The following is a 25,805-nucleotide window of genomic DNA, read 5'->3' on the forward strand; positions in this document are numbered from 1 at the left end:
TCAGTTCACACACACATACGTCTGGCAGCAATAACTCTTCCAAGCCTAGCTGTGTGTGCCCGTGAGGACAAGTCTCTTGCACTGAGTTCTTGAATTCAAACCCCATCCCTCTACAGTGAATTCCTCAAACTAACCAGGCAGGAACTTATTTCATGAGACCTGCTTAGAGCCTGCCACTGACTTGAGCAGTGTGGAACATCACCACGGGTTCAGAGATGTTGGGAGAGTACCAACTTAAGTTTCAAAAAGCTAATTTTTGTTAGTTTGTTTGGTAAGTGTGACTTCCCCATGGATATCAGTGTTTCCCTAATTAGGGCAGGGCGGCACTTTCACTTTGGTCTGGAGCAGTAAGGTCACCATTCTATGAACCATGCAGGGGTGATTCAATTCTGAAAGATCTGAGCAGGCTGGGCCCTCTTTCTGTCTTCATACACGTCTTCCCTTTTCACTTTCAGCTGCTTGCAACATTCCATGTCTCCTGAAGCGAGCCCAGAGCTCCTCAGCCCATCTTGAGGGTTGTTTTGTCAAAAATTAATTTAATTTTTTTTCACGTTTGGAATATGACATCCCCTGAGCAGGTAGAGAACCTTCTCTGGTCTGTAAGGTAGCCTATATATGCTTATGCTTCTGTCTGTAAAGTTTTCAGTGTCTTGAAGGGATAAATACTTTCCTTGACCATAGTAAACTGTATAAAGACTTTGCTTCTACTGAATATTGTTTTACTTACTTGAACCCCGTGGATGGAACCCAAATTTCTTTATCACTATACAGAGGGAAGTGGAGAGATCTGTTTGTCAAAGATGAGTTCACCCCTTTCTGGGAGACAGTTGAGTCAGCCTTGACAGAGCTGAGCTGTCATAAATGTGCTTCTGAAAAGTACATTTTTAAAATATTGTAATACCACGGTGTTTTAATATTTAATTAGGCTATCATCACATTGCACTTGCATTCCCTGACTCTCCCCTCCACATCTTCCACACAGTATCAGAACTGAACACTAGCAAGTCTATGTGAGAGAGTGCGCAGACATTCCCACCAAACGTGCAGAACAGATGTTTCTCTGCCAGCATTGCTGTCCATTCCACACCCTTCTGGATTTTGGAGTCCTGAAGCAGCCCTGCAGGAGTAAGTCTCCAATCCCCGCCCTCTTCTCTTTGTATCCAAGCACACCCTTGGGATGTGGTGTTTGTCAGGTTGAAGGGATCATTTTCATAGAAAGCTTTTGTTACGGTGCGAGCAGCAATGATAGATGACTTCTGGGAAATATTTTTCCCTCCCACTAGTCTAAAGTCAGAGACTGTAACAACTCAAGACCCAGAAGCACAGGAGCTGGCCTCAAAATTGCCAGATTTGCTTTAAATTCACAAGATTAACATGTTTGAATAAATAGATGCCAGGATGATATTAATGGAACTGCTCAGAAATTAAGTAGCAAATCAACTATAGCCTGGCAAATTTGATAGGAAGAAAACTCGCTGGATTAGACAAAAGCGCCACATCTCCCCCAACATTCTGCTTCCAGCTGTAGATAGTTAATGATGCTGGAGATAGTCAAAAGCATGAAAAGATGGAGAAAACCACTATTTGTTTATCTCCAACATCTGGTACTCAGAGGTATACTGTTTCTAAACATGGCAGTTCAGTTTAGGTATATAGTAACTATAAATCCCCAGAGTATCTCCCTGAAACATTGCATTGCAAGCATTCTATATATGATCTATGATTTAGTGCTTACACAGCACTTGAGTCATCCCACCCTAAACTCATAGGATTGAGCCATAAGTCATATTCCCAAACTTGCTATGACTACTTCACTACCTTTACTCATTTTCCCAGCTCCTGCATAGAACCCCACACCTGTCCTGTCTAAAATGAATAGAGTGTGCACAGGTGGTGGACCATACCCACAATTCCCACCCATCACTACCTTGATATCATCTGTACTGCCGGGCTATCTTCCTGCACTGATAAAAGCCTCATATTTAACTGGAAATATTTTATCTAAAAATTAACACATTTTGTTTTAAATAAACTATTTTTACCATAAAATCTCATCTGTTTGTTCTGCTACCCTGTCCTCCCCCCAACACACACCTTGCCTTAGATCACAAGCAACTGCTTGAGTTTACTCCTCCTGATTTTTACTATGACAACTCAGAATTTTACATAAAATTTCCATTAATTGCAGAGATGTCTACTGCAGAGTCAGAGTCCTTTATGTGTGGCAGGACTCTTGCAGCAACCATCTGATGCTCTGTTTTCTACCGATTCTAAGCATAAGTGACAATATTTCAGAGCTTCATTCCAAGCATAAAGGGCTACCTGAAACATGCCCTATCCTAGCTATAACCTTCCTCATTCACATGAAAGCAAGCAATGGCATCTCTGGGAGGATCTGAATAATAAAATTAATAAACAGATTAAACCTTATCTGTAATTCTGCAAGATTTTGCTTTCTAGGGATTCTGCTTTCTTTCTGCCTGACACATGTGTCTATCTCCCTTTCTGCCCCTTTTAGCCCTCTCTGCAGTCTTCAGAAGGACTGTCACTAATAAGGAGTAGACAAGTTAATCTCAAAATCTGTTTTAACTTTTACACACACTCTTTATTATTCTTCTTTCAAAAAAAAATACAGAGTTTGGGTTCTAGGTAGTCTGCTGAGACACTAGTGGGGAAAGAACAGCATATCAGAGACAGGAAGAAGGAAAGGAGAGACTGGAGAAAGGAGGGGCTGCTGCCAGGATGATAAATAGCTAAATGAAAGTTGGGGAGCTCTTCCTGCTTGCTCCATAAAAGATGATGGGTTATCATCTCACACTGCAACCAACTGACTCTAGCTAGGGGAATGCTCACAAAGCATGCTTCTCTAATGAAGAAGAGGAAATCTTAAAGTAATTAAGTAAAAAGTTTCAAGATAGCTTTGCCTCCAGATCTATTCACTCCCAGCCAGGGCTGACTTTGTTCCTCTTTTCCATGCTCAGTGGACTCACATTGGAAACAGAGCTGCACATCAGTATAAGAGAAAGATCAAGGGATCCAACCTCTGGTGACATGGGCTCAGCTGCCTTTCAAGGACTTACAAAATGAAATGCAACAACTCTCTTTTTATTTTTAAAGCAGTACACAACCCCACCTGTTTAGTCCCCCATTGCTTTCTTAGTCATGCCAATCCCTGACCCCCCCCCTTTCTGAGCCCAGTTTGGAATTTAATCCATTGAGGCAGCTGTAGGGGAGGAAGGAGAGACAATCGCAACTTTGGCACTGAAGGCAACCATCTGATAGGGAAAAGAAATAAACAATTGATCAGGAAGGCTTTTGCTTCTCCTCAGCCAAGCTATTGGCTTCCACTGCCTGCACAGAACTCTCACTGTTTCCTTAAGCAAAGTCCTTTCTCACCAAAGCAGATCACTGCTCCATCCAAGAAGTCTTATTTAGTGTACTGCGTGTAACAGAAAACATTGATGTGTGCACAGAATAAGCAGACCCTATATTATAAGCTGGAGAACCTCATTCATTTGTGTTGTCTGGAGGACATCCAAACTGAACAGATAATCAGAGGCTTGGATAAATGGGTGTGCTATTTATATGGAGAGGCTGGGACAGTATGGATCAACATGGAAGACCCACAGAGAGTTCTGATACTCAAGAGATTTAGCTTGACGGGTCTGGAGAAATTGAGGTTTTGCCCCTCTGTACTGTTCAAAATACCCTAGTGGGAGAAACCCAGTTCAAGTCCAGTGTTGAATGTTAAATTTGCAGGACCCATCAGTCCTAGCACCCCATGACTCATTCTGGTATTTCTTGTGTTATATGTTTGTCGAGAGTGTTAAATTGGCAGTCTAGAGTAAACAAAAAGGGATATATTCTGCTGGCAACGGTACCAGAGAGCACACAGAGTCAATTGTAATAATTTACCCCTGCCTAAAATTCAGCACCCACAAGGCAGTTCCATTTACGATATCAGTACAGCTACAAGGTGATTGCAGACCTGCTGCCATAGCCCATCCGGTCACTTGAGAGTTTTAATTGCTCAAAGGCTTTAGTACCATTACATGTTATTAATTATGACACTCTAATGAGCCTTTTCAGCTATTTCAACAGTCTGAAGAGAATGATCATAGTTTGGCCCTGCAAGTTGAGAAGCATAAAGTACCTTGGCTTGCTATTTTTGCAGGTTTATGAGGTTAAAAACAGTTAAGGAAAAGGGATACGTTAGTAATAAGGTTCTTAAAGTACAAATGCATATATGAATGAAAAATGAAGCCTTGAGTAAACTTAGGGTTAGAATAGACACATTTAATGCAAGCTGTGAATTTCATAAATTGCACAAACTCCACTGCAAAAAAATTTCCAATTTCTTACAACTGCTACTTTACAGGAAGGAATACCTGTTTAATCTAAAGCCCCAATATTCAACTTCATACACCTTTTGCATCTGCTGAATGTTTCTGAGCACACCAAAAGTTGTTGACATTTCCTCAGAAACTGCAGAAATCAATAAACCAGAATTATAAATTACAAACTTTTTGTAAAAAGGATTCTTTGAACTTTTCCATTTCAGCTATATTGTTCATATTTTCCTTATTTTCTCACATCATTAAAAACATGAATGACACAAATCACTGGTTAATTTCACTTCTGCTTTGAGATTCAGATTACTAGACAGAAACAGGTTAAATACTTGCATTCATATTTCAGTGACAGAAACTGAGGCCCAGAGACAGCTTTAAAAAAAAAATCCCACTACTCATACAGAAAAGAACATTCAAAAGGCAGACATCCAGATGCCACCCTCCTGATCCTGAGCATGGTTTTTGCATTCATGTTTACGAATGCAAAATGGGGCAAAACCCCAGTTTCCAACAACCTCTATACTATGAACAGTGAATTTTTAACAAGTCCAAAAGAGAAATCCCACCCCACCCCGCATTCTCTGAGTTCTTGGGAAGCTCAGAGCTTTCAGTTCAAAATCAGGTGTTGTGGGTCCTTGCTTTCCCAAGATGCAAGGCAGAATTGTTTAAGATGGACAAAAGTCTTGCGAGCATCTTTTCACTTTGGCCTACAGATATAAGCAGACACTGGTGGCTTCAGTACTGAAGTCAGATGCAATTAACTTATCCAGCCTTAAAATGCTGAATGACTGGTTCAAGGCAAATGAGTTTCTGTATCCCCCTCCCGGTTTCACTGGAATCTAGGCAGATATTTCCTAAATAGCCTATGAATTAAGGCCCAAGCCCTTGCCTTATTTCTCCAGCTTTCACCCAATGCTCTTATTTTATTATTTATTGGGAATAATTGGTGCTAATTAGTGTGTTCTAATTAATTATTATATGCCATAGTTAAAATACCAGCTCTCCCTCCTCCCATTTTACAAACCACAAGCAAAACAGTTAAAAGAATAAAATGGTGCTAAAGGGTAAAACTGAAATGATAGGAAAGCAGTTTTCATCTGTAACACAGGCAGTCTCTCTCTCTCACACACACAGACACAAAATGGAAGCTAGGTGGAGTGACTTTGGGGTTTATTATTCTTAATCGACTTCGTTTTAAAAACACTCAGGTAGAAAAGTCTCTTTTTATGGAGGATGAAGAAGGGGGAGCCAGCTAGATCAGGTTTTTGGGGTTCTGAAGACCCCTGCTTTACTAGGTAAAGGACTCTTTTGTGAGTAGGTACCACATGGAGAATTGAAGGGTAGAGAGAGGAGCTGTGCTTTCCCATTATTTATGCACGCAGTCTGTGCTAATGGCACATGCAAGTTGACAGCATACATCCTATCAACTTGCTGAAGTGTATCTTGATTGTTCAAACACACTCTTAAAGGTGCCTGATCATTTATCAAATTAAAATAACTCTGCTGTGTTTCAAAGGGTTTTCTGAATATCTAAATTGTGTTCTGGTGTTTCTAACATCCCAGAATTTCTACATCTTCAGAAATCCACCTTCTCAAGCGCTCAAGATGCTGGGGGGTGGGAGGTTTGAGGTAGAGAAATACAGCCCCTCCATCTTTGCCTAGAAATGTGCTATTTCATAATTCTGCTCCCCCCCTTCTCTGCTGTGTCACAAACTCCAATACAAATCTACTAATCCTGCAGGAAATGATGGACTCCAGAAGCCTGACCAATTAAATTTAAACTCATGAAAAGCTTGGTGGCTAGTAAATTATAATTTTTATTAGCTTGAACAATGTTCCTGTAAGAGAAAGTAGAGTCTCTCCCATGAATGGCTCTTGTATAATTTATTTAACTTCATGAGCCTTGCCAAAGCCTTGAATATTTTTAGATCTTTCTGTTCTAGGGTTTGGCTTCCCCACCTCCTTTTTTCAAGAAAGTATGAGTTTCTGAAGAGATATTTTTAGGCTTCTGGCTGTTATTTTAAACATCCTTCTTTGCATTTGGACTCCCCATATGTTGCACAGCCTCTACTCCACGGTTAGCCCTATTTGGAAGGAGTAGTAGTGTACATTTTGCACTGGGAAAGTTGTTCAGCGTAAGGAAACATCACCTTATTTTAAAATTAGCATTACAGTCACACACAGCCCAGTTGCTCCGGTGGAAAAAAATCCACCTCTTATAGGAATAATTAGACATGATGGTGGAGCAATTCCCAGTGGGATAATGTACATTTCAAAATTGAACTTTAATTTGTGTGTGTGTGTTCTTGTACAACCACAACTACCTTGCATAACCATGTGTGCTTTGCAGTTCTCATGCAAAAGATCAGTGCTGGCAGTTTCTATCCGTTATCTTTGCATTGCCTTTGATGTCTCATGCTACTTGTCATTTATAAGTAAAGAAAGATGGGTAGAGTCTTTAGAACATGCCTTTGAACAGTAACTCCTTTAGCACCTATTTAATGCTAGTAACTGTGTTGCAGAAACATCCACTGGTGTCATATAATTAATGAGGTATTTATTAAAATTTATTTTCTTTAAAGGGGGGGACGCCAAAAGAGATCGTGGGGGAAGGATCCTATACAGAGAATGCCTCCACAGGAGTTTGTTTCTCCTTCTTGTTGGAGCTGATGATAACTAAATCTACATGAAGTTCTATTACTTCAAGGAAATTTTAAGGCTAGAACTACCACAGCATTTTCAGTTAATAGGAAATGTCTCCTTTAAGATCCCATGTGTGTTTGAAACCCAGGGCCATTCCTGAGACTATCATATTTAATATGAGTGGTGCTCATCATACTTCTTAAAAAAAGTTTATTACACACTGACATTTCTATCCATTTTTTTTAAAAGTACAGGGCAGGGGGGATAATATTTGGGCCTCCTTGTACTACCCCACATGATAAGACTTTGCATACTAAACAGAATCAACAACAATGTGAAAATCCAAACAGCTCCAGGCAGAAGTAATGATGAATAATGCTGCTAATGCCTCTCTCTCGCTCTCAAAAAAAAAAATTCACAGCTTTGACTTTGGACCATCTGCATTAGAGACGCGCACGCACACACAAGTCTAATGCTGCACGAAAAAATAATGAGACAAAACATTTTAATTGCACCTTTTGTGACAAGGTTACTATAACAGCGCTTTACCATAAAATTTTCTACAGCGGGATTATAAAACTATCAGCACTCTGCTTTAAGAAAAACAATTTGTTAAGCGTTAAAAGCTAACTTCAAAAACTCAAGGTCTCTGCAGCTGGCTTTAAAAGGAAAGAACTTGTTTGAGGGGAGGAATAGGGAGGGGACAACATATCTCCACAGGGGAAGAATTCCAGTGAGGAGCGGGTGTTAGAATACATGCTTAATCAATGAATGTATGCCTTGTGGAATTTTGTCCAAGTGGACACAAAAATTACAGTCTCTTGTAGGGCACATCTTGTTCCAGTCTTTTCCCAGCAGATTTGTTTTGCATCTGGCCATTTGGAATTCTGTGTTTAATTTTTGTTGCTGCCTTGGCTGCTTCTCAAGTCCATGATGCAGGCTGTGAACTGACCAGGCCCATTCCCCATTTTTCTTTAAATAGGTTTGCCTAAAATATTTTAAGACACCATGGGTGCTGTGTACTGGCCAATTCTGCTATGCATTTCCTCAGAATCAATAGGAATTACACGAGAATATAAACAGCTCTCTGGTTCAGGGCAGACGGAAAGAATAGTAAAGGATGATAAGAAGGCTTTCTATACCTGCACAGACGGAACAGTTTTAAAAAAACCCATGGAAGAGATCCCCTACAGTCTAATCTGTATATTCATGTTATAACCTCTGGTTCTGGAATGGGATTTCTGTGTATAGCAATTGTGCACCAGTGTCAAGATTGTGTCAATAATGGATTCTATGGAAAATGTCCATTTCTCTCTTGCAAGTAAAAAGCCACCCAAAACATTCACTCACAGAACAATGTTAAATACAAACCTTGAAGATGGTAAGGACAGAATTTCCAATTATGAATGTACTAGAAAAGAAATTATTTAAAAAAAATGGGAAAGAAAAATTAATAAAAGAACTACAGCAAGATTTTTTTAATGGCTCAGAAGCAGGATGAGGGGTGATGAATCCAGACCATGGAAGAAAAGCATAAGGACTGGCACAAATCATGCTCTTCATCCAATGTGCCTGGGTTTGCAGTTTGCACTTTTTAATTCCTTTCCACTGTCACTAAAACCAGACAGTTTCTGTAAGACTTCACACCAGTGAGAACCTATCTTATTTATTTATTTATTTATTATATTTATATACCGCCCTCCCCAGGGGCTCTTCAAGGAATAAAGGTTTTTCTTTAAGCAAAAAATAGGAAGGTTTTTCTTAAAAAAAAAAAAGGCTGGGAAAAAAGCTGCAAATCCATGGTTCAATTATTATTATTTCAAATAAAACCCATTTAGAAGTATGTGTGTATGTAGCTTGTTGAGCTTGTTGCATTTGTTAGCACTTTTTAAAAACTCATCATGCTAAAAGCCACTAGTCATTATGTATTTGTATATGTCTTTGTAAGAAAGAAATGTTTGATTGTACTCTCAGTTGACAAATTTTACCCATTCTGGTCCACTCTCATGCCATCTTTTTTAATCCACATACTAATTGTAATCCCATTAAAGCAGATATAATTTTATTAGTATTCACAGTTCATCAAACTAGCAATAATAGCTGTTACTACTGAGTTTAGAGGAAAACAAAAAGGGGAGAACACACTTTTTTGAGCTATCAAGCAAATTAATAAAAAATCAGTGCTTGCATGTGGTTTTGTGAATCTGAGATTACATCTATACAACAGAAATTACTTACACAAGGATACACACTATTCATTCAGAGACTGTTGCAAAATTTGAAATCTCAACCATAGACCTTGAAGGAAGAAATACATTTTGGCTTAAATGCATAGTTTGTTTAGTTTGTACCAAATAAAAAATCCAAATATAAATGGTCACCAAATAACCTTAAAAAAAAGCATACCATCTAATTCAGATAGGACCTCATTAGTAAAATTTCTTTCCAAAACCTAATTGCAGTAAGGCTAGATCAAAACCCTTAGGAAACACCATCCGAATTGTCCAGAAAATAAGACAAAAAGCCATTATTCCTTATTCAGCATTTTCTCACACATTCCCCATCATGAGTTTTTGCATTCAAAACATATGGGGTTTTTATTTATTTTTTCTGTTGCCTTGGCCCTATCAATATTTGTCAATAAGTATCTGACCTCCAGTGCGATCTGCAATTGGGCTCTCAGGAACCTTAAGCCGTATGTGCATACAATGGACGTTTCATTTTTTGTGTTCACTCTCTTTTTCGTGGAGCAATCCAACTTATTGATTCCAGCCATTAGGCACCCCTCCCCTCCCTAACAATTCATTGATTATAAGAAATGCCATAGACAAGCACCAAAGAACCTGGCCCAGAAAACACCCCCCTCCATTTTTCTTGCCAAACTTTGTATCTTTAGCAGGATACCACAAGCACTTGTTAAAGCTAACACATGCACTGCAAGCCCATTCTCACCCTGACACTCTAGGGCTTTATATAGAAACAGGATTTTCTAGTCTTACACCACCCGCTCTATTAATGCTAACCCTGCACATACAACTACCCCTAATCTGAAAGCACACAGCCGGCTCCTCAGTGCTCACCCTTCCCTGGCAAATAACAGCCTTTTTGTTCAGTCAGAAAGTGCCTCCATGTTCACGCAATAGAATTTCTTAAGGACGTTAATGCAGAAAAATGGTTTCTTCCCCCCCCCACCTCCATGAGAGTATTTTTCTTTAGTTCCAGCAAGGATGAGGTGGGGATGGGGGCTGGATCAGCCCTTATTCTAAATCGCCTTTCATCAGCCTATTTATGAATAACTGTGTGTGAGAATCTATCTATCTATCTATCTATCTATCTATCTATCTATCTATCTATCTATCTATCTACCTACCATATTACTACATTATTTTACTATATATATATATATAAACAAAAGAAGTTGCCATATTGGGAGAGGGACCGAAAGAATCCTATTTTTCGCTCCTTTACATCCGCGTTTATCTAGATTTGCTTGGAAACACACAACCCCTTCCGCTGGCACATAACAACAATGCTAAACTGCACGTGCGGCCCTGGCCTTATGGATGAAGATCCCAGGCAAAGGGACCATTTCGGAACCCGCGTTCCAGAGGGCTTTTATGGACGGCGCTGCACAAACGGGGCCTTCGTTCCCCTCCCCTCCCCAGCCGGCTGACTTAAGACCGATCTCCCCTCGCTAGCCAGCCAGCCAGCCAGCCAGCCAGCCAGCCTGCCGCCGCCCCCCCCCCCCCGTCCGGGTCATCCCATTTAGGCGGGCGGCGGAATCTGTGTTGAAAGCTCCGCACAAATCGAGGGCGAGCTGAGGCCATTGTTTCCGAGGCTCTCCGGGTGTTCTGTGCGGGTGCCTTGCAAGGGAGAGAGAGATCCGGGGGATTTAAACGACACGAAAAATGACGGCCCTGGCAAGAACAGCCCGCTCCCTTGGAGCCGCTCGTGGCTGCAACGCATCGTTTCCCGCCTCTCCTGTTCGCCGCTTCCCGCATCGTTTCTGCGCCGCGTTGCAAGGATCGATGGGGCGCCGGAGCCCGTCACACAAAGCGAGCCCCCCTGCCCCCCGGCGCGCCCCCTCCCTTCCGGCCTAGCCCTTCCTTCCCAGGCCCGGCCGGCGGCTCCCGGCCCGCGCAGCCCCCACTGACCTGTGTGCGTCGCCATGGAGATGGGCGAGGGGAAGTATTTCCCGGGCGGGAAGTGCCCTCCGTGCTGCACCGCGTTGGGCCCGGCGGAAGCGAGGCGGCTGGAGCCGTGGCGGTGGCCCCGCTCGGCCAGGAGGTGAGGCGGCGGCGCGAACTCCCGGCCATCCATGCCGGGGTCGCGCTCCTGCCGCCGAAGCCTCGGCGCCCAGGAGCAGGACGGGCGGGCAGGCCCGGCGGGGAGGGCACTCGGCAGGCCCCGGGCGAGGCGAGGCGCGGCGCGGGCAGGGCCGCTCTCAGCACGAGGCCGGTAATCTTCCGCCGACGGCCCTCCGCTGCTGCTGCTGCTGCCGCTGCTCTTGGCTCCGGGGATCCGGCCTCATGCTCTGCAGAGGGGACAGCGAGAGAAACAGCGCGTGAGAAAAGCTGCCCGGCCCAAGGGGGCTCCGCAGGCCTCTGCCTCGGAGAAGCAGCCGCGTCGCCACCAGCCGCCCCCCAAGCGATGGCTGCGCTTAAAGCAGCAGCTCCTGCCGGCGCCCAAGGCCGAAGTCGCCAGGCCAGGCGGGGCAAAAGGCAGTCTGAAAAGACGAGAGGCAGCCATCGCCACTCTCACCGCCCCGGAGATGCCCAGGCACGCTAGGTCGGTACGAAGAAAGCGGCTTCTCTTGTTTTTAACCACCGGGGGGGGGGGAGGCTGGAATTCTAGCTTTATTATTATTATTATTCAGTATTTTTGAGACATTTAGATTGCCGAGGAATTCTCTGCACAGCGGATCGGTTTTTTGATATCGTTCACTTTCATTCACAGATAAACACCACAGAGGACTAAAACTCCTATAAGGATTCCTTTATTTTTCTGAGAGGGATGGAGCCACCCTGCTTTTTCCAATCTACTGGTTTATTAAGATTAGAGTGCCTGACTTTGAAAGCGTTTTGAATGAGTGGGTGGGATTTTTTAGAGAAGAGCCGATGTCCCACTATCTCACCCCTCTTCATCACAAAACCGATTGCCTTGCTGTGAAGAAGCCTTAGATAGACCCCAACCTAGGAAAAGGAGCTTGCTGCGTTAAAGTCACTCAATGGAGAAATAAATTTTTCCCTGCAGACACCTTACTGGCAAAGTCCTACATTCCTCTTCTAAGGACAGAGGTTTATATCCTACAACTGTATTCCTAGACAAAACTGTTATGTAAGGTCCTTCCTGTACCTTCATTCCTTTTACACGTAAGGCATTTTTGGCCCAGAGTGTTAGCATTAAGCCAAAATGGGAAATAACTCTCCCCACCTCTTTCTTCTTATTTACTAAACAAGTCATTGGCTTCTGATTACAAAAAGGTGCATCTCCTCCATAAACAAAGAAAGGGCAATATTAATGGAGAAAACCAAATGCTTCTGGTTTGGGAGATGAGAATTCTGCAACCCCCCTGACCCCTCCCCCCCCCAATATATCTGAGCACTTAAATTCTACCCAACTGATCTTTTCCAGAACCCTGAATTGTCCAAGGGATGCACTCTTACGCCTAAATAAGAGGTAAGTTTATATGGAGCATAATTGTTAATTATGTATAAGACAGAGAGAATAATTTAAAAACACACAAATCTTAATATACTTTGACCATATCAAAGCAATTAGGATGGGTTTTTCCCATTTACTGACTACCGTGTTGAAATTGCTTGAATCAGTGCTTCCAGATCTAACAGTCCCAAACTATTTGGTGTTTGATTTAATCCATAACTGAAACATATTATATTAAGTGACTATATATTTGCACAACTGATAATAGATATATATATATATACAGATATATACACAGGTACATACACACGTACTCATATACAAACACCTTTTGCATTGTAAATAAATGGTTTGGCACACAATGAAGTGTCTGGTTTACAGCTAAATACAAAAGGACTGGCTGTCTTTACTCTCCCCTCTTTGGATATTATAATCTCTTCTCTCTAAACCTAAGAAATATTTTCTGTTTTGCATTTATAGAGATTTCCCCCTCCCTTTGGCAATGGGGATATCCTCCACAACAATCAACCAAAATAAATAATCTGCTTCAATTAGTGCGGGGTTCTATATATCAATTTTAAAAGAAAACAAGCCCTCTCTATTTAGGAAGAGAAAAAAACAACCTCCCATTAAAAAAAAAACAGCTGGAGACTCAAGAAATAATCCCAGTGATTGGAAATTACAAATCTAGGGCCATGGAAAGTTTCAGTATTACAATTCCAGGGTTCTCTGTAAGGCAGAGCCCTTTGATTCAAGATTCTGTCCATCTTGGCAAGCCCAAAAGAAAAGGGAGAATTCAAGGCTTTTTCCAGTTCTGGTAAATGGGGGGGGGGCGGTCTTCAGCATTGGGGATTTCCAGGTCCATTCACAAGAGAATGGGGGGGGGGGAGAGTCTTGTTGCATGCAGCTTTCGATCAAACCGGGTTTGCCTCTCCCCTTGCCGAAAGAGGAATACGATACTAATTCAGAGCCGGAGACTTGGGGCGTTGCAAAGCAATTCAAGGATCTTGCAAATTTACCGGGTTCGCTTCCAGTGCCATCTCCTTTTTTATTTGTTTACATCGAGGAAGAGGGAGAGAAATGGGGTGCGGCGGCGGAGGGGGGGGGGAGGAAATAGCCAAGTCTCGAGAATGTCACCGGATTTCCGTGCTTCGGAGCGTGCTCTTTGATAGAAATTTGTTTTCCCGATGAGATGCAGAAAGAACTAAAGCTCCGTCCGGTGTTCAAAACATGCGGCGCATTGTTCTCAGGCCTCGGCCGAGGAACGGAAGAGGAAGCCTCAGCCTTGCTGGCCGTTTCTCCAGCCCGGCGAAGAGGGGACTGCAGCCCGCATGTCCGGGAAAGCCTTCGTCGAGCTGGTTCGGTAGGCGGCGAAATCGCAGGGGTCGGTTCCGACCGGAGAATTCCCCCTCCTTTTCCGTTCGCCCCACTTCCAACTCTTCTCTTTTTCTTGCTCTCCCCCTCCCACGTCTCTCTTGGACGAAAAAAAAAAGTGTGGGGGGGGAATGCCGAACAAGCGAAGCTTCTCGTGTGGATTTATTTTAGCGGCAGCACCATCGCCAAACGTCCTCGGAGCGCATCTGAACAAAACGCTCGTGTGATCCGAGACGGGAAAAGAGACCGGGAGAGGGATCTGGGGGGAGGCAGGAGAGGCAAGAAAACACAAAGCCCAACCGCCTCGTTCCGCGAGAAGCCCAGATCCGCTTCCTCGGGAGAGAATAAAGTCGTACCCTGAAGCAAACCAAACAAGCCACGATGAACCTTTACATTTGAACAGCTATGTCCCTTCCAATATTACAGCCACGTCATCTTCTTTACTGAAAAAATTAATGGCTTTCTCGTATGTAAATATCAACGTGCTCGGTCACAGACAGATGAATTAACTATTTTTTTTTTGTAATTCAAAGAGCTTAATAAGACTCTTAATAAGACTCTCCGGAAAACCCTATATCTCGCATTCAGCTACCTATTGTGATTTAATTTTAAACATGGTGGCTACAGATTTGCATACATTCCTTTTTAAAAATATTACAATGCCTCTGCTTGTTTCGCTTGCAAAGCACACATTCACAGCTCCATTTTCAATACCCTAGACTAGCAGTAAGAAATATGCGAACAATCGTTCGTTTTGTTAGTACTAACCGAAGCTGGGTACAAAATGTCCATGGAATTGTAACAATTTTCTAAAAGAAACACACACTCATCGGCTGTCTTTTAAAAAGAGAAATACTATGTGTATCCATTTCCCCAATCTAGCCTACAAAAATAGAGGGGGGTTATAAATTGAGGTATGGAATTTTTAAAAAGACAATTGTTAATCAGGTCGGTTTCTGAATTGCCTTTAGAAAGAAAAATATCTCAGATTAAATTTCTGCCAGGTATTCACAATAAAGTATAATTCAGAACTGACCACCGTCACTGTGTGTGTATGTATAAAATCTAAAAATATAAATATTCATTTTCGAACAAAAAAACTAAATAAATTTCGGTTACTTACTGGTGGGGTGTTTTCTCTGCTCACAGGGAACCCAATACAATTAAATCTGTGAGTGGGACTTTGTTGTATTCCTATTGGTATTTGCACTGTGCTGACTGTTGCACTGTAAATGCACTGGCTGCTGCTCCTTGCAGAAAGGAAAAAAGACCCTGTCGCGGGCTCCAGCTTCCCCAACCTCGCAGCTCAGTCCTGCAAGCAACTCTCCCTGCATACTAATAAGCCCGTGCCACTCACTCAGGGTGAGGACGTTCCCTGATTGGCCGCCTGGTCCTCTACAGTAATAAGCTCGTGCCACTCTCCCTGCGTAAACAGGCTTCCCAATAGGCTGGCGTAGGGCCAGGGAGCTGCCAATCAGAGAGCAGCAGGGCTACTATTCAGCCCAATGGCGCCTAATTCAAGTCCCTACAGTTGTGCGGCTCCTCTCGCCCAGCTTCCCTTTGCGCTGCTGAATGGAGGAGACACGCAGCAACAGGAAGAGGGAGGGAGGGAGGGAGGCCGGGGGAGGGGGGAGCTTAGCAAAATGCGGAGATACGAGTCCTGCCAAGTAGTTGCTCCAGCCCTCACCCACCGCCGATCAGCGAAGGGTTATTAATTGTTGTTTCTTTCACTTTGCTAGACCGGACGGTGCGTTGCAATCTAGCAGTGTTATCACAACGGGGTACTTATACAGAGCAGTGCAAGGAAAGTGTTGTGGCCTGTACATGTGCGCCTGATAGCAAGCAAGACAAACGTGAAAGAGATTTACGGTCGAATCGGTCCCCAAGCACTCCCTTGTATTTCATTGCTACCTCTCAGCGCTTAAAAATGTCTCCGGAGTTGGGTCCGAAAGGAAAGGTTTTTTTTTTTTCCGGGCGGAGGGAGGACAGATCGAATGACAACCATGTTAAGTGCGTGATGTGCCAGACTCAGGGAAGCCCTTTTACTGTGTTCCGCATTAAGACACATGCAAAATCCCCCGTGGGCTAGATTAAATGGAGATGTATTTTTTCTTCCTTTCCTGCTTCCCTCTCCCTCCCTCCCACACCGCCATTAAACTCATCCCCCACACGGCTTCAAAGAAAAATTAATTCCAGCGCATTTTCTTTTCCGAAAACACAAACCCGTAGCGATCACGATTCTCCCCTTGATGGTCCTTTTCGTCATCATAAGATCCTCTTGCTCAGGTGCCATGCACTAGTTAAACGCTGCATAGTTCCTTTCTTCCTGCCTGTATTCCCACATCCCAGAGCCCGTTTTAACAAGCAAAGGCCGCGCGCTGTCCAGCCAATTCTGCACTGGCATTGTAGAGGTTAACCACTTACCCTTGAGTTTCTTCTCTCCCCCCTCTTCCTTCCAGCCCTCCCTTCCCCACTTCCAAGAGACGCTTTGATTGGTTGGCAGCCCTCCATCCCGCTGTCCATCACCCAGTGTAAACAAGGCGCTGATTGGCTGCTCGCCAGTCCGCACTGGGCTGCCTGAAAAAAGCAATTACTGGTCCCGCGGTTTGCAGGGGGGCCCGGGGCTGGTTTGATGAAAGGAGATAAGCTGGGGACTGTTTCCAGCACCACACCCCCAATGCACCCCCCACCCCCGAGGCAGAACCCACTGTCCCTTGAGCCAAAAGAAGGTCAAAGAGTGGAGAGGATCAAAAGGAGCAAAGAAAAGGCGAAACGGACTGAATCACTATTAGCGAGTCTGAAAAAAGCAAAGCCATTCATTCCAGGCAGGTTTTGGTGCACTGGGGGAGGGGGTGCCGTTCAGCCTCTCCTTCCCTTTGCCGAATCGGGGCTCCTGCAGCAGCCTGGGGGGGGGTGGCAAAGGAGACGGGAAGTTTATTGCAGAGGGGAGCACTCGGAGGGGGGGGGAGAGAAATCCGCTGTACAAGAAGGCGAGAGACCGAGTGAGGAGAGGAGAGGCGTAAGGAGCGGCTTCTGTTGCCGTGCTAAAGCTCCTGGAAATCGGGGCGGAGAGGCGAGCAGCTAGACTGGCAGCCGGTCCCACGATCTTCCTTCTGGGCTTCAAGAAAGGCGCCTACTTCGGGACTGTTTCGGGGGAGAACGCCCTGCTTCTTGCGAGTGCGGCATGTGCGTGGAAGTGAACCAGGGCTGAGGGAGGCTGGGAAAGAAAGACCGCCGAGTCACAGAGCCGTGGCGGCTGCAGGAAAGCTCGGCGATCGGAAGGATCGACTCAAAATGAAAAGGAGCTCAGTTGATTTGAAAATGCAGAGTAAATCAAAATCACCGGTAGGAGATATTAGATTACAATGGAGCTATTCATTAACCAAGGGAGCCAATTGGACAGAGGAAACAAGGAAATGTGTGTGCGAGAGTCCGTGTATAGTGGGTGCATATATATCTCCCATGCATTTCTCACCCTGAAGATAAAGGGGGCAGATCCGAAGCCACCTCTTCTTAAAGCCCAGAAAACTGCAAAACGGAACAAACTTGTCAGCCAGGCTGGGGGAACCTCAGCTGTTCGGCGATTGGCCTTTCTAAGTTTCTGTTTCGGTTAGTAGCGTTGTGTTTGTATTGGACATTAAAAGGGTCAAATACTGCAGGAAACCGAAGACCCAGTTCAAATACCCTGCATGCGCACATGAGCGAATCCCTAAGAAGGGAACGCTTTTAAACCGCAGATGAAATTAAATCAAGAAGGTAGAGCTACTCCGAATTGTGGGAGGCCAAGTAGTAGAAGAAATTGAAGATGTGCAAACAAGGAATTCTTGAGGAATACATTAGGAAGGAAAAATGGGATTCTGAAAAGAGACCTTATTGGGGGGAGGGTCTTCCTGAAGAGGAAAGTCAAGGCGTGTGTGCTCTTATTTTAAAAAGTGATGGGAAAGAAAGGAGACCTGAGCACAGCTGGTCCCTTCACCGTGATACACAGCCGATCTCTCTACTATGGCATTATGGGGACAAACGCACACATGTGACATGCATGCACAGAAAGGCTAGGGAACTATCAGCTTGTTTGTGTGTTGATCTTTGGAATGTGCCCATCTATCCAGGCCCACAGCTCGGACATGGTCTGGTGTGTGTGTGTGTGTGCGTGCAGTTTGTGTCACAAGGAGCTCAGCTGAACTGGCCTTCAGATGTAGGTTGTCTTCCCAAAAAGACCCGCTCCACCCCCACTCGAATCCTGGAAAAGTTATTGAGGCGATGGCTTTCTATACGAAATGTTTAGCCTTAATGCAAAAACCGGTTTTTAAAACGGCAAAACAGCCACAAATCTAAAGAAGTTCCAAACAGATTTTAATTCCCCCCCCCACACACACACAGTGCTGAACCTCAAAGTAAACCCTTTGCATTTCAATCAGAGGTTAGAGTTTAAAAGTAAGAAACTTTGGATTCACCCCTCGTTTCTACTGGGAGATAGACCTGATGTATGAACATCTCCACGTAGCCCCCTCTAATAATCTCAGACCAAATCTGAAGGGAAAGGAAAGGAAGAAATTGGTGCCCAGTCAGTCCATCTCAGCATCCACAAACACTTCCTTTCTTGTACTCCCAGGGTTGTGATTTCCCTGCTGCCGCCCCCTGATCCCTCCCCCAGTGTAAGTTGGGCACTTTGACGAAATCGACCCTCGGTCTTCTTCTTCCTGCACACCCCTGAGTCAAGAGTTCAACAATACTCGAATTAAGTACTTTGTCGCCCCTTCCCCCCAAGTACATCCTGCAGGGGGTCCTGTAGCCCGAGGGATGCGCTCCACTCCCAAAGGGAAGCTTCCTAGCTCATAATAAAACCCCAAAGAAAAACGTGCCCCAGCCTCCCTACATATCAGCGGGGAAAGCAGACTAGCTCCCTTCAGGCACTATAGTGATATATCTACCCTTTACAGTGGGAGATGCCGTCTCCAATGTCTGAATACAACGTCCCCCTTTTGAACGCACGCACTTATTCGGGAGTAAAGCTGTCTGATTTCTCCACAACCATTGAGCCAAATCTCAGCAAGGGTGTTTGTGTGTGTGTGTGTGGGGGGGGGGGTAGGGGGAGTTAACGGCCTAACTTATATGAAGTGGGATGGTGTTGTTCTTAAGGTTCTTCTTAAGGTCTTAAGTTGGACTGCACTGAAGAAGACCCTCCTTGGTTCTGTGGGGATTTCTTTGAAAAGCAACTGAGCAATAGATTTGTAGCTTTAAAAGCCCTAACCAAGTTGGGGAGGGGAAGCGAAATAAATAAGCAAAACTTTGCAATGCAGGCTGTAAGTTCCTCGGAAAGTCTCTTTCCCTTTTTCCGCTGTTTGCAGGAGGGGGAGAGGCATTGGAGGCGAGTTGCTGTCCGTTCTTTCAGGTGGCGCTGTGTAATGAATGCGCCAGGTCTCCGAGAAAGCAGCAGTTGCCCTGCAGCGGGGACTGGATGGAAGGGTAATTAATGCAAAGTGACTGATTGCTCTCGAAGAAGGCCAGTCTAGCAAAGGGGATTGTCCCTGGTCATTGAAGCGTCGCTTGATTGACACTTTCCATCTCCCAGCCGAAGGCAACTCACTGCGGATAGGGATAGTCAGGGGCTTGCAAGAGCAAGAACTCCAGGATGGCAGGGTGTGTGCTGTTTTCGGTCTTTTCTTTTTTAAGGAGAGGGTCCCATGAGAAACTTTTAAGAGAATCCCTATTACCAGTTCGAAGAAGAAAGGGGAAGGAATTAGTCAGCGATGGTCCATAGCAAAGAAACTGACCCCCCCCCCAAGATTTTTTTTTAATCCCGTGAATCCTGAATTTCTGCATTTGCTTCTTATCCTTTTAGCTGTTCACAACTTCCGGATTAGAATCATTTTAGGATTTGTTCTAAACAAATCTTAAAAACAAAACATGTCAGTTCCACCATCCTCAGACTGCTCTTTAAAATAACTGTGATGTCGACAGTAAAGGTTAAGGGGGGGGCTGGGTTATTTTTTTCGCCTTTCCCCGGCCCCACTCCACTCACTTTCCTCCGTTCCCTTTTTAAACGGGGTGGGGGTTCCCTCCCCCCTTTTTTTCTTTTATTGTTTCAAAACAGTTGTTACAGCAAATAACTTTAGACAGGGCTGGTGTATAAACCAGAGGTCTGTTGGCAAATTACCAGTGCGCTCGTGCTCTGCCTGCTCACTTACACGGATTGGGGGGGGGGGGGTGTAAAAAAAGATCGCTTTATATTCCACATGAAGGGAGGGAATGCTGCTACCGGGAGACTGGGGGGGGGGCGCCGTCTCGATGGGCCACAGCACTGTCAGCAGAAGTTACAGTTTCTCCCCTTCCCTCTATTTTTTAAAATCTGTCCAGAGCTAACAAATGTTTTTAATTTAAAAGGGATAGAGCCTCAGTATCTCGCAGACCTCTCTTCCAAGAGAACCAGGGCAATGCACTTTGAAATAAATATTTCAGAGAGCGCATCAGACAATCACCCCTCCACAGATTTGCTGATGGATCCCCCTTTTTTTCTCCGGGATGCTTACCTTTGCTGTTTGTATGGGGTTTTTTGATAACGGGGGGGGGGGGTGTCTTGAAAGCCTCAAGGTTTAGGAGAGGGACTGAAGGGCGTGAGCGGGAATGGAGGAAGCAGGCAGGGAGGGATCGATCCGTGGCCCTAGAGGTAGCCTAGGTAGGTCGGCTTGGACTGAGCTGTTACTTACTTGTAGGTAAGCTTTGCCTTGTAGAACTGGGCTGCCTGCAATTAATGTGTGTTTGGGCCTCCGTGACTATAGACCAGTCTCTGGCAGAGAATTAACTTTGTTTATCTCGGGACACATTAAATAGATTTGGTTCAACTCCCACGGCTAGATTTAAAAGTCAAACTACCCCCACTCCGGTTGTAGGCAGTTGCCAGAAATATTGTTTGGTCAGCAAATCTTGGTGTGTGTGTGTTTGTGTGTTTTAACCCTCTCAAGGAATCTTGGTTGCAAATAAGCTCTTGACTCTTTTTCGGCTCTTTCTCCAGCTTGGCAGCCGCTAGGTTATTCGGTTAAAGGCCAAGTCTTTCGGAAACCTTCCAGCAGTCTTGCTGTAGGAGGCTGTGTGAAGGGACGCACTTCTAGGTAAAGTGAAAATAGTGGGATCCCTTCCTCAGGAATGACCTGTTCAGGATCAGCGTGTCCAGCCGAAGGCAGCCCCCCCTCCCTCCCTCCCTCCAACCTGTCTTAGGCTAGGGTTGAAATCAAGGGGGACTGGCTGGCTTTCCTGGAAATGCCCTGAAGTTTAACAGGGGAAGGCTGCCCCTATTGTGATGGGGAACTCAAGGAAATATCTTGGGAGCTCTGCCGGGGACTAGCAAGCTTCCTGTGCTGGCCTCCAAAGGCAAATCAGACGAAATACACACTGGCATTTGGCTGCATCCCACATCCCGTTTATCGTGGCCCTTGACACCCCTTTCCACGGTCGAGGGCTAGACGGCCTCCTTTTGCTGATCAACGGATTTTTATGTATGCTAGCGAAGTCTCTGGCGCGGTCAGCTTGCCTGTTCCCGGCTTGAGTCAGTGCTCCGAGAGCACCTGTGTCAATGGGTTAGAAGGGAAACGCTTTCCCCCTTGCAGCCCTTTTGCTCAAGGTGGCCAACTAGTAAACATCTCCTTTTCATGTCCAAATGAATCTGCAGCCATTTTAAATTCTTGGACCTCAGCTAACCTTCACTCTCCAGGGAAATGTGCTAAAATATTGCAATTTAATATTTCTCCATCTGGAAAAGAGAGGGCTTGGGAGAGAGGAGGAGGAGGGAGAGCAAGGAGGACCCCCACCCTTTGTTAGATAAAACTGTGGATTAACCCAGCACCAATTGCCCGACAAGGGAGGTGTGCGTGTGTGCAAATCTTTGCATTTGGGTAATTGTATGCTGGGTGCCTTGCCTAATTCAATTGTTTGGGCTGGATTCATTGTTCCGTGGGCCCTTTGGTCAAGGAGCAAATGAGAAATCATTTCTTGGCTGGAAAGAATTCTGGATTCTTCTGAAGCCCGCACCCCCACCACCCACATACACACCTTTGCCAGAAATCAGGGGGAAGTGGTAGGAAGGTGGAAATTGGACCAGTTCATACACTCAACAAACTTTCCAACGTGCTAGGTCCTGCGATGAACTGCCTGGGGGAGGGGGGCAACGAGCCTAAGCTTTACTCTCGAGAAACCCAAATGGGAATCCAAGCTCGAGCGACCTTAAACAGAGTGATACTGGACTGCGGGTTCTGCAGCCAGCCCCCTGGTCCGACAGCCAAAGTCCTCCGGATGTGTTCCAGCAGAGACAATACAGATCTCGGGCCCGGCAGGAACCCACTCCGCGATCCCTGCCCCCCCCTCCCGCCGCGTCAGCCAGATCCCTTCCAGAGTGGGGGGAGGGGCTCAGCACGTGCTGCGCTGTGGCTGCCAAGAGCCCCGCGAACATGCCCTGCTTCGTAGGACTTGTTAAAAAACAGGCTCCTGGCGGCTTTAAACAAGGCATAAAACCACCCACGAACCCCGGGCTCTCTCCCGCGGGGACCGAAGCGCCCCGCTCCCCGACCCTGCCCTTTGCCTTCGGAGATGGCCGGCTGGGAAGGCGGGAAACGCCGGCTGCGTTTGGACGCCGCTCGGGCCGGATCCGAAGCCACGAAAACTCACCCGCTGACCGGGCTCCCCCCGGACCAGCCCCGGGTCAGCTCAGCCGAGAAGCGGCCGCCCACCAGCCGATTGGCGCGGCCCAGCCTCGCCTCGCCCGCTGAGTCCCACCGCAGGAGACGGCCTGACTCCCGCGCCAGGTTGTCTGCGAGCCGGCCTCGCTCTCGCCGCCCGGGGCCCGGCCGCCGCTCGCCGGGGAGTCTGTCGGCCGAGCTCCCGCGGCCCCCTGGCCGGCTTATCGGCCGCCTGCCCTCCCGCCTTATCTGACAAGGACAAAGGGAAGACGGCGCAGGCCAGCGGCGAGGGGCGCTTGCAGTTGGGCCCGCGAGGCTTGGGCTGCCTCCTTAAACTGGAGCAGCCCGCCAGGCCGCCAGCCCTGGAGCCTCGCACACCCCTTTCCCTCGCCCGGATCTGAAATGTCCTGCCCGGTCCGCGAAGCACGGGCGCCTCGCGACTTCAGCGAAAGAAGAGGGGCCGGAAGCCAGAGAATTGCGTTGGTTCCCTCGGTGTCTCCTTGGGCAGGAGCCGTAGCCCAGCCTCGCCTACGGAGGTCAAAGCCTGGGGCCGAGGGTGGCCTTCCCCCCCTCCTTATTCCAAAACACCCCGGAAGGATATCAGGCGGCTAGCCATGATTTTCTTCAAAAAGCTATATGTTTAATATTTATTTCATAGAGATGATAAACAAACCCTGCAGAGTAAATGCTGGAATTCCATGGGCGAATTGTTCGTTTTTGTGTTGAATTCAAGGAGAGCTAGCACGGGGGAGGGGGGGGGAGAGAGCTTGGCCGCTTTCCCCAGTTAGCCTCTGCCCTGTCTCCGCAGTGGACTCCTAAGGCATACAAAGGGGCCTGCGAGCTGGGCCAGCTCCAAAGCCAGAGGCTGGCCCCATCCAAGCTGGCCCCATCCAGGGCCCAGGAAGCTTGAAAGGCAGAAGCGGCTGGAATCGGTGGCCAAAGTCGCCCAGTTAGTGAGATGGGCAGGAGAGATTCTTGCAGCTGGGTCCGTTCATTTAATCTCCCTTCATCCCTACCCACCCCCTTCCTCCTCGTAGTAAACCAACCAAGGACCAAAAGGAACTCCGGCTCAATCTTCTGGCCCTTGCTGCCCTCCGAGTTTCCTGAATCCACCAGTGATTTAATTCGAACTCTCTCCAAACACTCCTCCTCTTTCTTCCAAGTATTCACAATTTTTTAAAAAGGTGAAGGACTAAAACCTGGACACTTTAGGTGCTGCATTATTTATGGAGGTTGTCAAGAGTGGGCCTTACAACTGAGAAATGGAAATGAAAGAGGGGGCATTTATTTAAGACAGAGAAAAGGTGTATTGTGTGTGCATGGGGAGGGGGTGATAATGAAGGGAAATGTGGACAGGCCAAAGAACTGCCAGGAGGAGGGGCGGAGAGTGGGATCCAGCTAGAAAGATCAGCTTTGGCTTCTCTTTTCATCGAACCAGGTCAGGATATTTAAGCCATCAAATTCCTCCCTTTTCAAAAAAATAGATCTATTTAGGGAGATCCCCCGGCAAACCCAGAATGTTTTGTGCACCAGTCAGGAATTCTAGCTGGATTCTTTATGCATATACTAGGCGGAACTTACACATTGCTGAATCAAATAAATCTACATAGATAAAGTTTATAGAGGCAGACAGACCGATAGTATACCAAACCTACAACACATTTTTAATCTCAAAAGAGAGGCCTGGCTGCTTCCAACACTATCTTTTTCTTTTCTTTCTTTTTGCTCACAGCAAGGAGTGATCTCTAACAAATAAGGGCTCGGTCTTTGCTCAGAGGCAATGAGCATTTATAACCCACAAAGAATTTTAGTGCAGGTATATTTTACACACACACACACACACACACACACAGTGTTTAAATACACACTGAGGTAGCTTCATTCTGGCTGCCACTCGCCTTTTCTATATATACCAATGTAGACGGGCAAACTTTTTAAAAAGGTTATTGGCCTAATGAAATAATATCAGGAGGTGTGGATTTATTGCACCCAAATTCGCCATGGAATCATATCAAATCTAGTAATCTCCTTCCCCCCCCCCGCCTTTAAAAAAGTGGTGCCTTCCTCATCCCCAAAACCCTTAGTTAATGCCCTGTTAAATGCAGAGTTGTAATTTGTAGCTAAATATAGCTCAGTGTGTTCACACACTGAAAGTATAATTCTATGTGTTTGTTGTGTGAGGTTATCAAGGAACCAACCCATCTGGGTTAAATTAAAACTAGTTTAATAAATGACACCAGGTGTAGCCAAATCTCCCCCTGCCCCAACCCATTCCAGAAATAAAGAACAGACAGAATGAATTTGCCTATGCATATCACAAGCGATCAGATTTTGGAGCAAACATTTCCTGGGCAGAGGTGGTAAGGGGTCGATTAATGTAAAATAAATAAATAAATAACATAATAATGTAGCTTCCCTGCACACAGAATTTGACTCTGTGCATCTTGGCACAGGATCAGGACACTTTCACACACACACACACGCACACACACAAGGCGCCCTTGTCCTTCACTCCAGACTACCTGTAAATATAGAAATAAACAGCGCTGGGGTCACTCCTGTCACCCACCAACCCTGTCTAGAGCCAAGACAACCTAATCTGAGCCAAATTTGGGATTCGGTCCAATCTGGTAAGGGCAGAGGGGGAGTGCAGGATTGAAGGGGGGCAGAAAAGAGACCATTTCCAGCAAACTTGTTGTGACATGTCGAAAGGGTGCCTGTTTTGATAAACACACAATTAGTGCCAGGATGTGTGTGCAGCTGCGTGGAAAAGCATGTTCCAGAGAATAGTCACTGCGGCACAAACCCAACGGGAGCGGGATTTGCAAGAGGGAACTTTTAAAGTGATCATTAGGGCCCCCCTTCACTTGAATGGGGCTGAGGGGGGGGGGTCAGAGCGACCCTTGCCACACACAGGGGGAGGGAGGGGGCAATGTGGAGGGGTGGGGGAGGGGCGATGCTGGATTCCTCAGGCAGGCCCCTCCGGCCAAGATGGACTTGCTGCTCGGGGGAGGGGGCAGCCTCTTCTCTCCCTGCCTCCTTCCCTGTGGGGTTAAGTGGGGAGGGGGGAGAGGAGAATGTGGCTGTTGATGCTGAGCTACTT

At 45.9% G+C, this 25,805-nt stretch overlaps 1 protein-coding gene and 1 long non-coding RNA gene across 10 annotated transcripts in view; one reads left to right on the forward strand and one right to left on the reverse strand.

Annotated features, from left to right (window-relative positions):
• BAHCC1 (BAH domain and coiled-coil containing 1) overlaps window positions 1–25,805 on the reverse strand; it is a 136,354-nt gene that overhangs the window by 106,831 nt on the left and 3,718 nt on the right. For 3 of the 9 annotated variants that reach the window (XM_077328260.1, XM_077328261.1, XM_077328262.1), the window contains exons 1-2: window positions 15,157–15,381; window positions 11,150–11,529 (exon numbers count right to left, since the gene is read on the reverse strand). In XM_077328260.1, coding sequence (XP_077184375.1) covers window positions 11,150–11,315 — 166 coding nt within the window. In that variant the 5' untranslated portion in view covers window positions 11,316–11,529; window positions 15,157–15,381. Of the gene's footprint in view, window positions 1–11,149; window positions 11,530–15,156; window positions 15,382–22,691; window positions 22,708–25,805 lie in introns of those variants that run through there. The other 6 variants (XM_077328257.1, XM_077328258.1, XM_077328259.1 and 3 more) reach the window with 5 other exon arrangements.
• Window positions 11,527–14,067, forward strand: LOC143832998 (uncharacterized). The gene is made up of 3 exons (XR_013229484.1): window positions 11,527–11,783; window positions 12,630–12,674; window positions 13,858–14,067. It is a non-coding gene; the product is annotated as an uncharacterized LOC143832998 (long non-coding RNA).

The sequence above is a fragment of the Paroedura picta genome, chromosome 3 (genome assembly GCF_049243985.1).
Source record: "Paroedura picta isolate Pp20150507F chromosome 3, Ppicta_v3.0, whole genome shotgun sequence".
In the NCBI taxonomy this organism is placed as follows: Eukaryota; Metazoa; Chordata; class Lepidosauria; order Squamata; family Gekkonidae; genus Paroedura; species Paroedura picta.